Genomic DNA, 14,539 nt, shown 5'->3' with positions numbered 1-14,539 from the left:
CTGTCTGCACCGATGGTGCCACTTTTCTTTCTCAAGATGAGGTTGGTTATGGTGATTTTAATTAATATTCATGTTTTTAGAACCACTTTTCATTCTCACCAAACTTAGCTTCTCTGAGTTTAGAAATGTTCCGTTTGTAATATGGAGCAGATTGGATTCCTTCTTGTCCTTATACTTTCCTTATAAACATTGCGATAATAATCATGTTTGTACACAATTCCCGTAGAATAGGTTCCTAAAATGAAATGTGAATCATAATATATGTGTAATTTTCACTTGAATAGCAATTGAGACAAAGATATTATTCCTTCCTGCTAGCTGGGATAATCTTGAAGGTCTTTACTAAAATGATATATACAATCTAAGTAGATCTTAAAGGATAGACAGGTTTTCTGTGATTAGGGAGGTGCCATGGGAATAGTTAAAAAAAAGAGAGAGAGAAGTAATATAAAGTTCATAGTAGGATACCCTTTTGTTTAAAAATAGGATGTTTGTAAGGAGGACTAATGACAAATAAACTTTCCAAAATTTTATTATAAAATTCTAAAAATTATATAGAAAAGGCAAAAGAAGCATACAGTGAGCACACACTCAGCACCAAGATTCTATTGTTACTAACTTTTTGCATCACTTGCCTTACCATATTATTAATGTCCATTTATTCATCCTCCATCCATCTTATTCATTCCATAATAAAATTGTAAAATAAAATAATTCAATATGCTTCACCCGTAAACCCTTCAGTATGCATTTCATTAGAGTTCCAGTATTTGTGTACTTTATTTTTCTTTTACCTCCAAACAGCATCAAGATAGAATAAATTATTATTGTACGATTGAATGAGTTTTGAAAAGGCATTCATTTGTGTAACCAAAACTCTTAAGATAGAGAACATTTCTATCATATCAGAAAATGCCCTTATGCCGCTTTCCAGGCAGCCTTTTCCTTACCTTCCATCCAGCATGACTGTTTTGATATATTTTTTAAACCATAAAACCCACTTTTGCTATTAGTTTTCTTCAATTAGCCCACCCAAATGAAGTAAAATTTTATTTTAGTTCTACTATTTGATTTTTACTTAGATCTGGATCTCTGCATGTTTTTCATTTTAAGTAGTTGCCCTGAAGATTACATTTACGTTGTTACTTTTGACAATTTATTTAGGACTAATACTGTACAATTTCATGTAAAATATAAGGCCTTTGCACAAATAAAGTTTTCATATAACCCCTCTACCACTTGTTCTGTATGCTGTAATTTGCATATTTTATACAAGTACAAGATTACATAAGTAATTTCATATCTTATACAGGTACATAGATAAGTCATTATTAAATGGGAGTAATTATAGTACCTATTCAACAAAATTGGAATACTAAATGCAGGAAACAGTAACAGCCAAATGTTAAGAGTATAGAAAATTTTAGCTCAACAAATAGAGAATATCAGCAAAGACATAGAAATTACAAAAATTAAACATATTCAGGAACTGAAAAACAATAACTATATAATAGAATATGTAAGCATATCATATATATCACAGTATTATAGATTTTCCTTTAACTAATTGTGTGTGTATTTTAAAGATACTGAAAGGAAAATGTAGTCTTTTCTATTTAACATTTTTAGTGCTCTTTTTTTCCTGAATATTTCCAGATAAAATAGGCATTGGAACTCAATCCCCAGATGTATCTTTTCTACAGTGGGTAGCACCAGAGGTCTCTGTTCAGTTCTTTTAGCATACTTGGGCTGCTTGGAATCTTTCCTACATACATGTATTTCAGAGATCAACTAGAGATTTGGGCAGAGTGAATACACAGAATTTAGGGCTCTCCTTTGGTGCCTGCTTTCTGAGATTTCCTCCTTTCCTTTCTAGATCTGTGGTGTCCAGTAGAACTTTCTGCCATTATGGAAATGTTGTATAACATACACCATCCAGAATGGTAGCCATTTGCCTCATATGGTTGTTGAGCACATGAAATGTGGCTAGTGCAACTGAGAAATGAAATTTTTTATTTTAGTTAATCTACATTTGAGTAGTCACATTTGGCTAGTGGCAACTTTATTGGACAGACCATCCTTGCAGAAAGGTCTGTTAGACAGCACTGTTCTTGATTCTGTGGTCATTCGAAACTCAACTCGCCATTTCTGTCTGGGGTTTAGCAGACCTGCAGAATCAGAACAGGGCCTTTTCTTAGGTAAAAATGTATTATAAAGAAGGAAACTCAAGCAGTGCTTTCCTTTTGTCCCTTCCAACTATGACTGATTTTGATTGCTCTCCAGAGCCTTCAAGTAATAGTTGCTTTGTATATTTTTGACTAGAGTTTATAAATACATCTGTGTCTGATAGAACTACTCCACTATTTAACAGAAGCAGAACTGTACCTCTTAATCATTTAAATGGTAACCTAATTTTAAGGAATTCATATTTGGTGCTTTGTTACCATAATTCTCTTACCAATCACTAATTAAATATTTTTGGCCTGAAATATTTAGCTGATATAGCCAACTTGATCTCCCATTTCTTTAAGAAAAAACTAGTTACCTAATACTGTCATTGTTTAGATGAAAAAGCATTTGGAAGACTTATTTTTCTGTGTCTCTTAATAGAATTTTTATTTTAAACTACCATAGCCTTGCTTACTAAAAGTATTACTAACCTTTAATGTTACTGAATCTTAGTATGCTAAATTTGATATTCCCATCTCCAGTCATGTTAGAATTTAATGGAATTCTTCAAAGCAACAAACTCCTATCATTGATAACTTGTTTGGTATACTTTGCTTTTTCTAGGTATCTGAAAAGGTTTAAAGTGATGAAGATCAAAGTTCTAAGAAGCTGGTGCCGTCAGATCCTTAAAGGACTTCAGTTTCTTCATACTCGAACTCCACCTATCATTCACCGCGATCTTAAATGTGACAACATCTTTATCACCGGCCCTACTGGCTCAGTCAAGATTGGAGACCTTGGTCTGGCAACCCTGAAGCGGGCTTCTTTTGCCAAGAGCGTGATAGGTATGTTTCAGGTGTACCTTGGAGGCTGACTGGCTTTCTGATATTCCTTTTCTTTAGAATCCTGACCCTGTCAGAGTCTTAAGTGATATAAACCTTTTAAGAAATTCATAGCTTGAACTCAGGAGGTGATCCGTTCTACTTATGAGATGTAGGATTCTCTATATTTGTGCTTCTTGGAATCATCTTAGAGACTATTGATAACATTACATTACAAGAAATAAAGTGAATTTTGTTGATAAAACCTAATGTAACAGCCTTTGTTGTTGTTGTTGTTGTTGTCGTTGAGATGGAGTCTCTCTGTCACCCAGGCTAGAGTGCAGTGGCGCGATCTCAGCTCACTGCAACCTCCACCCACCGAGTTCAAGCGATTCTTGTGCCTCAGCCTCCCGAGTAGCTGGGATTACAGGCATGCATCACCACGTCTGGCTAATTTTTGTATTTTTAGTAGAAATGGGGTTTCACCGTGTTGGCCAGGCTGGTCTCGAACTCCTGGCCTCAAGTGATCCACCTGCCTTGACCTCCTAAAGTGTTGGGATTACAGGCGTGAGCCACCCCGCCCAGCCAGCCATCTTTTCATTACACTCTGTTGATACTTAACATTATGCACTATTTATGTAATACATATAGTATGTCACTTCATGAAAGAAATGGAATTTATATTTAGTTTTACTTTCTAATAAAAGATAAAAATTAAATTTTTAAACATATAAAATGTCTGTTGGATATATATGTATATTCAAGAATATTGGCCAAGCGCAATGGCTCATGCCTGTAATCCCAGCACTTTAGGAGGCTGAGGTGGGAGAGTCACTTGAGGTCAAGAGTTTGAGACCAGTCTGGCTAACGTGGAGAAACCCCGTCTCTACTAAAAATACAAAAAAAAAAAAAAAAAAAAATTAGCTGGGTGTGGTGGTGGGTGCCTGTAGTCCCAGCTACTCAGGAGGCTGAGGCAAGAGAATTGCTTGAACCCGGGAGGTGGAGGTTGCAGTGAGCTAAGATTGCACCACTGCACTCTAGCCTGGGCAACAGAGCAACACTCTGTCTCCAAAATTAAAAAAAAAAAAAGAATAGCCTCCTAACATTTTGTGAAAATAAATATGACAATTCATTCTGAAAAGGTGGTTTTATCAACTTTTTTCTTAGTCTTACTCTTCAGAAGTTATGATCTATCTAAAAGAGTGTTTCTCAACCTCAGTACTACTGAGATTTGGGGTTGGACAATTCTTTGTTGTAAGGGGCTGTCTTGTACGTTGTAAGACTCTTGAGCAGCATTCCCAGCATCTACCCACTAGATAACAGTAGCACGCTCCCTGTGTACCTGACTTCTAGTTGTTATAACCAAAAGTGTTTCCAGACATTGCTATATACCGCCCCTAGAAGACAAAATTGCCCCCTGTTGAGAATCACTTATCTAAAGAACAAGGCTGTCCCTTTCAGACTTTATATGTTAGAAACTCAAAGCTGGAAAAATAATTTAATGCCTATTTTGATAAGCCTTCACTCTATGAAGAGGGTATCACAATTTAAAAACTTGAAGTCTTCATAAACACTCTTTTTACTCCCTCCAAAAGGTGACAATAACAAAAGAAACCCATTAATTTTTAAGTGAACTTGGGTACTAAGTATTACTAGGAAAAGCACAGAACACCAGTTATTTGTACATCTTTCAAAAATAGTGTTCGCCTTGGAATATTATGATAACTAGGGTTAGGAATGCTTTCACATTTTCTTATAATACATTCACAAGAAGAATGGGAAAAGTGTCATTTAAAGCTGAATTTCTTTTTTTGCCTTCTTCACAGGAAACATTTCTTTGACTGTCTTTGGCATCCTGAAATCTCTGGCCCAATAGAGTTTTATTTTCTTTGTTGATTAAATCATAGTGTGCATGTCTGTTTCTTGGAAATGCCTTATAATTTGAGGTATGCAGATCTAATTTTCTGGAAGCATTACAAAACCTAGTCTTGTGGGATCACACACTGTGCTCATAAATCAGTCTGTATTTGGGTTCTATATTTGTGTATGTGTTTGTCTTTTTGCCTGTAGGATGTCCCTCTCTATATTTCTTGTGTCTGTAGTAGGCTTATTTGTGTACTGCAGGTGGGATGGTAAGTATGTGAAGAAAAGGGCTCTGGTAAGTGGCCTTTGGAGACAATTACGTTTTATTTCATTTTTTAAAAAATGTATTGAATATCGGGTTTTTCACTGCAAGGCCTTCTTAAAAAGTGAAACTAATCAGATTGAGTGTTAATCCCAAGAGTGTAGCTGTAAATATTAACCCTACAGCTACCATACATTAGTGGGCACACAAGTATCTTGCTCTTTTTAAACCCATCATCTTATCTTACAGATGTACCATTATATCTGCTTTGTTCCTTGCAGAGTGTCTTTCCTTTTCCTTCTATTTGTTTTCAATATGAATTATATTAGTTTATATCTTAGCCAAGGCTTTATTTTGACATATCGTATAAAGAAATTCATTTTACACAGTAAACCAATAAATAGATCCTTGACCTTATTCCAGTTTCATATAAAGGCCTTGCAGTGTAAGATCTTTTATGAGACATTTGATGGAACAGACTGACTGAGAAGATTTCCTTCCTCTTTTCTCCCCCTTTCCTTTTTTCTCCCCATTCCAATTTCTTCTCTCTCACAGGTCAACCCCTCTGCTTCTCACCCTGGTGAGTAACGTCTGAAGCTTCTGCTCGCATTGAGTCTGAATCGTTCTTTTAATTTAAGGTACCCCAGAGTTCATGGCCCCTGAGATGTATGAGGAGAAATATGATGAATCCGTTGACGTTTATGCTTTTGGGATGTGCATGCTTGAGATGGCTACATCTGAATATCCTTACTCGGAGTGCCAAAATGCTGCGCAGATCTACCGTCGCGTGACCAGTGTAAGTCTTCCCCTAACTGATTGTTGAACTTGGGTCATATCTAACAATCCCAAGGTGGATGACATCAAACCATGTAAAAGAGGACAATAGTGGAAGGCATACTGAGTGAACTGTTGGAGTTGTGGGGGGATGGTGTCGAGGTATGTGTAAGGCTATTGCTCATGATACAGTGAAAGATAAAGATCAAAGAACCACTAGTTTATCCTGTACCCACCTTGCATTCATTTAAATCTTTATTTTTATGTTTAAAAACACACCCTCATTACCTACTTTTTAAACCCTTATTAATTCAGCTAAACTCCCATTGTCTCCCACCACATAGGTCAGAGTTAAAAGTAATGTTTTTAATTCAAGATGCTTTGTCAAATTAATTTGTTCACTGACTTTTCTCTGAATGACTTGAGTTGATTTATTAAATCTTATGTATTAGTACCTACAATATTTAAGGCATAAATAAATACCTTATTGTAGTTTAAATTACCCATGGTAGTTCATGTCTGCTGACAGAGATATTTTCTACAGCTGTCTAATTGAAACCTGAAAGGTAGTTGTTATGATTCACTTTACTTTATCACTACATACTTCATTATGCTACTCTAAAATACATTTTCTTACATAACCATATTATGCCTGAAAAAATTAACAGTCATTTCTGCATCATCCAACACCCTGAACCTGTTAAGATATTCTCTCCATTGTTTCAAAAATGTCCATTGACAGTGTTCAAAATAGGCTCCATCAAGGTCCACAAAATGTATTTTATTGTTGTAGTAGTTCTTAATCTAGAACTATTGCTTTTACTTTCTTTTTCTGCATGTCCGAGATTTATTGAGAAAATTAGATTATTTTGAGGAATGTTCCACATTCTGAATTTTGCTTGTGGTGTCATTTAACTGGTTTATTCTTCTATATTTCTGTAAAGAGAAGTTTACCTTAAAATAGTTGGGGTGGGTTAACAATGTAAAAATAATTTTGTCTTTTTTACTCGCATTCATCCAAGAGTGAACGCTGTCGTTTTCCAGAGGCTATATAATACTGCACATATAATATTGCAGCAGAGTACATACAGAAGCAGATAAAAAAATTCATTTGTAGGGCCAGGCGCGGTGGCTCATGCCTGTAATCTCAGCACTTTGGGAGGCCGAGGTGGGTGGATCACTTGAGGTCAGGAGTATGAGACTAGACTGGCCAACATGGTGAAACCCCATCTCTACTAAAAATACAAAAATTAGCCAGGCGTGGTGGTGTGCCCCTGTAATCCTAGCTACTCTGGAGACTGAGGCCCGAGAATCTCTGGAACCCGGGAGGTGGAGGTTGCAGTGAGCCAAGATTGTGCCACTGCACTCCAGCCTAGGTGACAGAGTAGGACGCTGTCTCAAAAAAAAAAAAAAAAAAAATTCATTTGTCTTCCATTAAACCATATATTTAAAAAGATTACAAAAATGTAAAACAATACCAGTCTTATGACTAAATTTTTCTTGTTTTGGAAAATACTGAATTTTTAATTTTAAATATTATATATTTGTAACAATGAATTATAATTTTTAATGAATTAATAAATATTTTTAAACTTTCTCAGGTTTACCATCTGCCATGGTAAATATTAATAGATGTAACACACATAGACAAAATCCCTCTGAGGTCCCCAAAAACGTTAATTTTAAGAGTATAAAGGGGTCCTGAGGCAGAAGTTTGAGAACCACTGTTCAAAAGTCTTGATAAAATTTAGGCTAAACATTTTTTGCAAGGACACTTAATATGTGGTGCTGTATATGTTATATTGCACTAAGAGGCTCATAGTATCTCATTATCTCATTTTTAGTAATGTAATTTAATTGAATTTTGATATAGAAGATGTAATTATAAATTGCTTATTTAGATTTTGACAGCTGAACAGAATGGAAATGTTTATTTTTAATTATTTATTTATTTATTTTTTGAGACAGAGTCTTGCTCTGTCGCCCAGGCTGGAGTGCAGTGGCGCCATCTCGGCTCACTGCAAGCTCTGCCTCCTGGGTTCACGCCATTCTCCTGCCTCAGCCTCCTGAGTAGCTGGGACTACAGGCGCCCGCCACCACGCCCGGCTAATTTTTTGTATTTTTAGTAGAGACGGGGTTTCACCGTGTTAGCCAGGATGGTCTTGATCTCCTGACCTCCTGATCCACCCGCCTCTGCCTCCCAAAGTGCTGGGATTACAGGCGTGAGCCAGAAATGTTTATTATTAAAAACTGATAGGAAACATTTTGCTTTAGGTAGACCAAATTTTACCTCTTCATAAAGTCTTGGAAGAAATCTTTAGAGTCAAAGATTAATTATAATTATTTATTGCTGTGAATATTCCTTTAATATCCTTGTTATATATTTGTAAGTGATTCTGTTGTTGATGGATATGGAGCTACTTTGGACAATTAGTTTAATTTCATATGAAGTATAAGAACTGGTGGAGGTTTCATACCCAGTAAAAATGACAGCTATTGTTTACAGAGAAAGCACATAACTCTCAAGTTACTTCTGGCTTTGTAATTGGGATGGTATTTTGTCAGTTATTATTATTGGGTGTATGTCTACAAGTCTCTGGCCTGAGGCCTTACTGTTAAATTTATTAGCCTCTTCTTAATACTCACCCAGATCCTAATACACGATATAATTGTAATCCCTGAAGCACTGACTCTCAATTTGGGCTGAATGGGATCAGGAGAAATTTTTTTATGCCTTCAGATGATTCTGATCAGTACCCTGATCATTATTCTACATTTATGCCCGTAGAAAGCTCATCTGCTTTGCCTGAGAGAGTTCTGAGAGAGTTCTGTATCATCATTCCCAGTTCATGTCTCTTATTATTCCCCTTTCTTCCCCTGATGCGTAGTAATTTACATTTTCTCTCTTTTTTTTTTTCCTTTGAGCGTAGGGTCAACTGTTTATTGGGTAATTTCCTCCTTTATTTTGTTTAAAATTGTAGAAAACTTAAGAGTTATATTTGATTTATTGTTTTTTGCTCACTGCTTCCACTACTTCCAGTTTATAAGGTTCTTGCTTCAGAATACCTCTTAGATGCAAGCCTTCTTCATTCCCATTGCCACAACTCTGATTTCACATCTTCCTTACTGCACACCTTGCATTATATTCCAGAAGTAGTTTACATTGTGAATTTATTTTTTCATTTCACTTAAACTTGTTGAGCTTTCTTGCTCTCCTTTCTTGGTATAAGGAACTTACGATACCACTTTGCTTATATCAGAGCAAGTACAAATTCTTAATCTTTGCTATTCTTCATCTTCATCCAAGCACTTTATTTTAGTTAAATCAGTTCTCTTCATTATCTCGCACATATGCCACATCCTTTCCTGTATTCCTATCCATTTGTAAATGTTATATAAGATTGTACCTCCACTATAAGCTTTCCTGCTATCCAGTCAATCCGTACACTTAACAGTCTTCCTACGTGACATTTTATCTGATTGGTTTCACTGTGTAATGATCTTTGCCTTTTCTGAGCTGATTCTTCTCAATTGATATGAACTATAAAATTTTGTTTATTAGTGGTTATTCTACATATAAATTCATAAATTCATTTAATGTACTTACTGCTTATTATTTTCATTGCTTTATATTCCTTAAAATATTTTAATCTAGTACATCTGTATAATTTCATCCTTATCTGTAGCACTATCCTAAATACAAAATAAATCTCAGTGCCAATAAATGCAACATTTTCTGAATCTCTGCTATGTCCCATGCCCAGAGCTTGATACTAAGTAAAGGTGAATAATCATACTCCCTGTCTTCAGCAAACTACCTCTAATATAGAAGATTAATATGTAAACAAAGAATTAGAATTACATTATGGTGAGTATTGTAATGGAGACAAGCACTAAGGAGAGTAGAGGAACAGTGGTTAACCCTGCTATGGATTAGGGAAGATTTCACAAAAAGAGCTGTTGTATGAACTGTCAAAAAGAGAAGGTAGAAGAATGGTGAAAGGCCATTCTAAGAAGCAGGAATAGGATTTACATGAATGCTGAGATGCCAAACACCGTAGTACAATGGAAGGAAAGGCAAATTGATCAAATAGAGTGAAGCTGTTGTCTTGTGGTTGTAAAGGAGGGACAAATCAATTGCTACTTAGTTTCTCCTGCTCCCAAATCCTGTCTCATCTCAGAGCAGAGAGTTTGGGGTTGGTAATTAAGAGGCAAACTTCTGACTCCTGATATGTGTATTTTTGCTGCTATTATATTGTTGTATTTTAATGGTGAAAGAGACCTTATCTGTTTATAGGCTTTTGGAAGGGGCAAGAGGAAGAGAGAGAGAAGTAGAAATCATGGTGGGTGGTGGTGGATAGGGTAGAGTAATATCCAGGATTCAGTGGGCTTGTGACATGGTATAATGGTAAGTCTTGATAGGGAAGGTTTTCTCCTGAGATCAGGGAAGCAAGATGGGTTTTGGAAGCAAAGTCTTGGGTTCACATCCCTGCCCTAGTTATTGCCATACTATCTTGAGCAATTCACTTAATTTCTCTATACTTCAATTATTTTGTTCTCTGTAAAAGAGATACCATTACCCTCTTACAGACTGCTTAGTACAGTGGCTGGTACTGGTACTGATAGTAGGCTCTGGTTATTTTCTATGAAATATGAGTTGTCATCTTCTTGGGGGTGTGTGTAGAATGAAAGATGGCCTTTAAGGATGATAAAGGTTTAAAATAACATCTATGAAACTTTGAACTGATTAGGAAATAATAATTGTGAAGCAGCACCAGGCATCCAGCATCTTCCTTTTTAGTATTGATAAATGCTATTATGTAAACAATGAATATATCGTTTGTACTCGTGTCTGTGTGTATGCAAGTGGAAAAGAGCAAATTTTTACCTATTACATACTTCTTCCTTGTGAATAACCAATAATAGGCTGGGCCTTTAGGCTCACGCCTATAATCCCAGCACTTTGGGAAGCTGAGGTAGGTAGATTGCTTGAGCTCAGGAGTTCAAGACTAGCCTGGGCAACATGATGAAACATTATCTCTACAAAAAATAAAAAATTAGTTGGCTGTGGTGGTGCATAGTTGGCCGTGGTGGTGCGTGCCGGTAATCCCAGCCACTGGGAGGCTGAGGTGGAAGGATCGCCTGAGCCGGGGAGGTGGAGGTTGCAGTGAGCCTAGATTGTGCCATTGCTGTCGAGCCGGGACAATAGAGTGAAAGCCTGTCTTAAAAAAACAACAAAAAAACCCACGATAGCTTACATTGCTAAAGTAGTCCTCAGTTTTCTATATTCTGAATCCTGTGTATCAGGGTTTGAAGAATAGAATAGAAGTTATTGACATAAATGAGTTAGGTTTCATAGGAGAAAAGTTAATTTTACTTGGTGTATTTTCTACTTAATAAGTTTCATGTGTGTATTTGTGAATATTTATTAATTATAAACTGTGACCAGGCACTATACTGGGTATTGGGGATATACCAAGTCAAAAAGTTGTGCCTCACCTGGAGTTTACATTCAGTTTTGTTAAAAAAAAAAAAAAAAAAAAAAAAAAAAAAAAAAGTTGATAGAAGTCGGTAAGTTGGCTGGGCGTGATAGCTCACGCCTGTAATCCCAGCACTTTGGGAGGCCAAGACTGGGGGATCAGTTGAGGTCAGGAGTTTGAGACTAGCCTGGCCAACATGGTGAAACCCCAGTCTCTACTAAAAATACAAAAATTAGCTGGGCACGATGGCATGTGCCTGTAGTTGCAGCTACTTGGGAGGCTGAGGCAGGAGAATCGCTTGAACCCAGGAGACAGAAATTGCAGTGAGCTGAGAGAGCACCATTGCACTCCAGCCTGGGTGACAGCAAGACTTGGTCTAAAAAAAAAAAAAAATTGATAACTATTAGAGTGGTAAGGTTTGTGTCTAGAATAGATGGGAGATAGCGGGTGAGAAGCTGAACTAGGTTTATTGTTACAGCACAGCAAACTCAATCATTTTTTTTTTTTGCCCGAAATGTATGACTAGGTACTGATACAATCTGATTTTTTTATTAAACCATGTAATGAAGTAATTAGGGAGGAAATATAAGCCAGTAGATTCAAAACTGAGGGGAAAAATAACAAAAGTTGTAGTGGATCAAAGTAGATTTGTAGATCAACATGCTATATGAGTGATATTGCTAAACAGTAACAGGTGTTTGTGTTATGTGACTCCTGAGCCTTAATTTCCTCATATGATTATGGTAGTCATAACAGCCAGGCCTACTAAGGTTGTGAAAAACAAATCTGTTGAACTTATATAAGAAAGTACATTTGAAAAAGTTGAGAAATATATTTGTTGTATTTGACATATAACTAGATTGACTCTGAAATGTCTTCTATCTCAGTAGATTCTTGATGTTTCAGAAGAGTTTGACTTAGGGTTTCTGCCACAAAAGATTGGGGGGATAGTAGCAGTAACTGGCTTTTTTAAGTGTAATGAGGCTCATATTTGCACAGAAGTTACAAAATCTGTGATTGTGATATATTCAAGGAATTTTATTTTTAAAAATGCCTCCAACTTTTCAATAAAAAAGTAAATAGATGACAAATTATTCTGTGTGGAGATGAATATCTAGATATTAAAACTTAAAAGTGTGATTCTGATTACATAATCAAGTTGTAGGCTTTCAGTAGTCCTTAAAGTCTGCTTTCTATCCTTCAGTGAATTTTTGAAGTTTGTTTCTAGAATATTTTGTGCTTATCATATTAAATATTAGAAGACCTTTGGGGACTTGATTGATCTCTGCATGGCATAATGTGCCAAGTCAGAGTATTAATCAGGAATAATTTTCTTTTTTGTATGTGCATACTCTAAAAATGTACATTTAGGTTTTTTTCTATCAGCGCTACTGAATATATTATATAATTAACCCATTTAAAGTGTATAATTCACTGGTTTTAGCATCTTCACAGTGTTAAAAGAAAAACTTCAGCCAAATTAAATTTTTTTTTTTTTTTTGAGATGGAGTCTTGCTCTGTCGCCCAGGCTGGAGTGCAGTGGCGCACTCTCGGCTCACTGCAAGCTCCGCCTCCCGGGTTCATGCCATTCTTCTGCCTCAGCCTCTCTGAGTAGCTGGGACTACAGGCACCCGCCACCACGCCCGGCTAATTTTTTTTTGTATTTTTAGTAGAGACGGGGTTTCACCGTGGTCTTGATCTCCTGACCTCGTGATCCGCCCGCCTTGGCCTCCCAAAGTGCTGGGATTACAAGCGTGAGCCACTGCGCCCGGCCGCAGCCAAATTAAATTTAAAGTCGTTTAATTGAGCAATGAACGATTTGTGAATTGAGCAGCCCCCAGAATCACAGCAGATTCAGAGAGTCTCCAGGGATGCCTCATGGTCAGAACAGATTTATAGACAAGAAAAAGGGATGTGACATACAGAAATCAGAAGTGAGGTACAGAAACAACTGGATTGGTTACAGCTTGCTGTTTGCCTTATTTGAACACAGTTTGAACACTAAGCCATGTATGAGTGGTTGAAATATGGCCATGAGGGCTGGGTGCAATGGGTCACGCCTGTAATCCCAGCACTTTGGGAGGCTGAGGCAGGCAGATCACCTGAGGCCAGGAGTTTGAGACCAGCCTGGCCAACACGGTGAAACCCCGTCTCTACTAAAAATACAAAAATTAGCTGTGCATGGTGGCGGGTGCCTGTAATCCCAGCTACTCGGGAGGCTGAGGCAGGAGAATCACTTGAACGCAGGAGGCAGAGGTTGCAGTGAGCCGAGATCACGCCATTGCACTCCTGCCTGGGTGACAGTGAGACCCTGTCGTAAAAAAAAAGAAAAAAGACAGAAATCTGGCTGTTGGGATTGGCCAAGACTCAGCAGTTGTTACAGGCACTCTCCTAAGTTAGGTTTTCAGTCTTGTCTACCTATTAAGTTAGGTTGCAGTTAGACCACACAGACTCAAATTAGAAGTACAAAGTCCTTCTTGGGCCATATTTAGTTTGCTTTAACAACAAGTATGTGCAACCATCACCACAGCCAACTTTAGAATAATTTTATCACATGATAAAGAAATTCCGCACCCTGTAGCAATCACTTTTCTGTACAAACATTCGCCCCACTCCTGTGCAACCCCTAATATGTTTCTGTCACTATAGGTTTTTCTGTTCTGGACATTTCATCTAAATAGAGTCATTTAATATGTGGTCTTTTGTGACTAGCTTTTTTCACTTAGTATAGTGTTCTCAAGGTTTGTCCATGTTGTAGCAAATGTTCATGCTTCATTCCTTTTTAAGTCTGAGTAGTAATATTCCATTGTGTGTGTGTGTGTGTGTGTGTCTGTGTGTGTGTGTGTATAAACACAATTGTTTAGCCATTTATCCATTGGTAGACATTTGGACTGTTCCTACCATTGGCTGTTGTGAATAGAGCTCCTACGAAGAATATTCATGTACAAGTTTTTGTTTGAATATCTGTTTTTACTTCCTTTAGATATATATCTGGAGGTGAAATTGCCATGTGTACATGCTAATCCTATGTTTAACCATTTGAGGAACTGCCAGCCTATTTTCCAATAGCTGTACCATATTACATTCCCACCATCAGTGTAAGAGAATGCGGATCTCTTCATATTCTTGCCAATCCTTGTTATTATTATTATTATTATTATTATTATTAT

The 14,539-nt window shown here is 36.8% G+C and overlaps 1 protein-coding gene across 29 annotated transcripts in view; it reads left to right on the top strand.

The window, feature by feature from the left end:
- Window positions 1-14,539, top strand: part of WNK1 (WNK lysine deficient protein kinase 1) — a 159,154-nt gene that overhangs the window by 71,529 nt on the left and 73,086 nt on the right. For all 29 annotated transcript variants that reach the window (XM_003273674.4, XM_003273676.4, XM_030804357.1 and 26 more), the window contains exons 3-4: window positions 2,794-3,014; window positions 5,754-5,911. In XM_003273674.4, the coding sequence (XP_003273722.1) occupies window positions 2,794-3,014; window positions 5,754-5,911 (379 nt within the window). The remainder of the gene's footprint in view (window positions 1-2,793; window positions 3,015-5,753; window positions 5,912-14,539) is intronic.

Source organism: Nomascus leucogenys, chromosome 23, assembly GCF_006542625.1.
Source record: "Nomascus leucogenys isolate Asia chromosome 23, Asia_NLE_v1, whole genome shotgun sequence".
NCBI lineage: Eukaryota > Metazoa > Chordata > Mammalia > Primates > Hylobatidae > Nomascus > Nomascus leucogenys.
The sequence above is the reverse complement of the archived record's forward strand: the minus strand, read 5'-3'. Positions and strand labels throughout refer to the sequence as shown.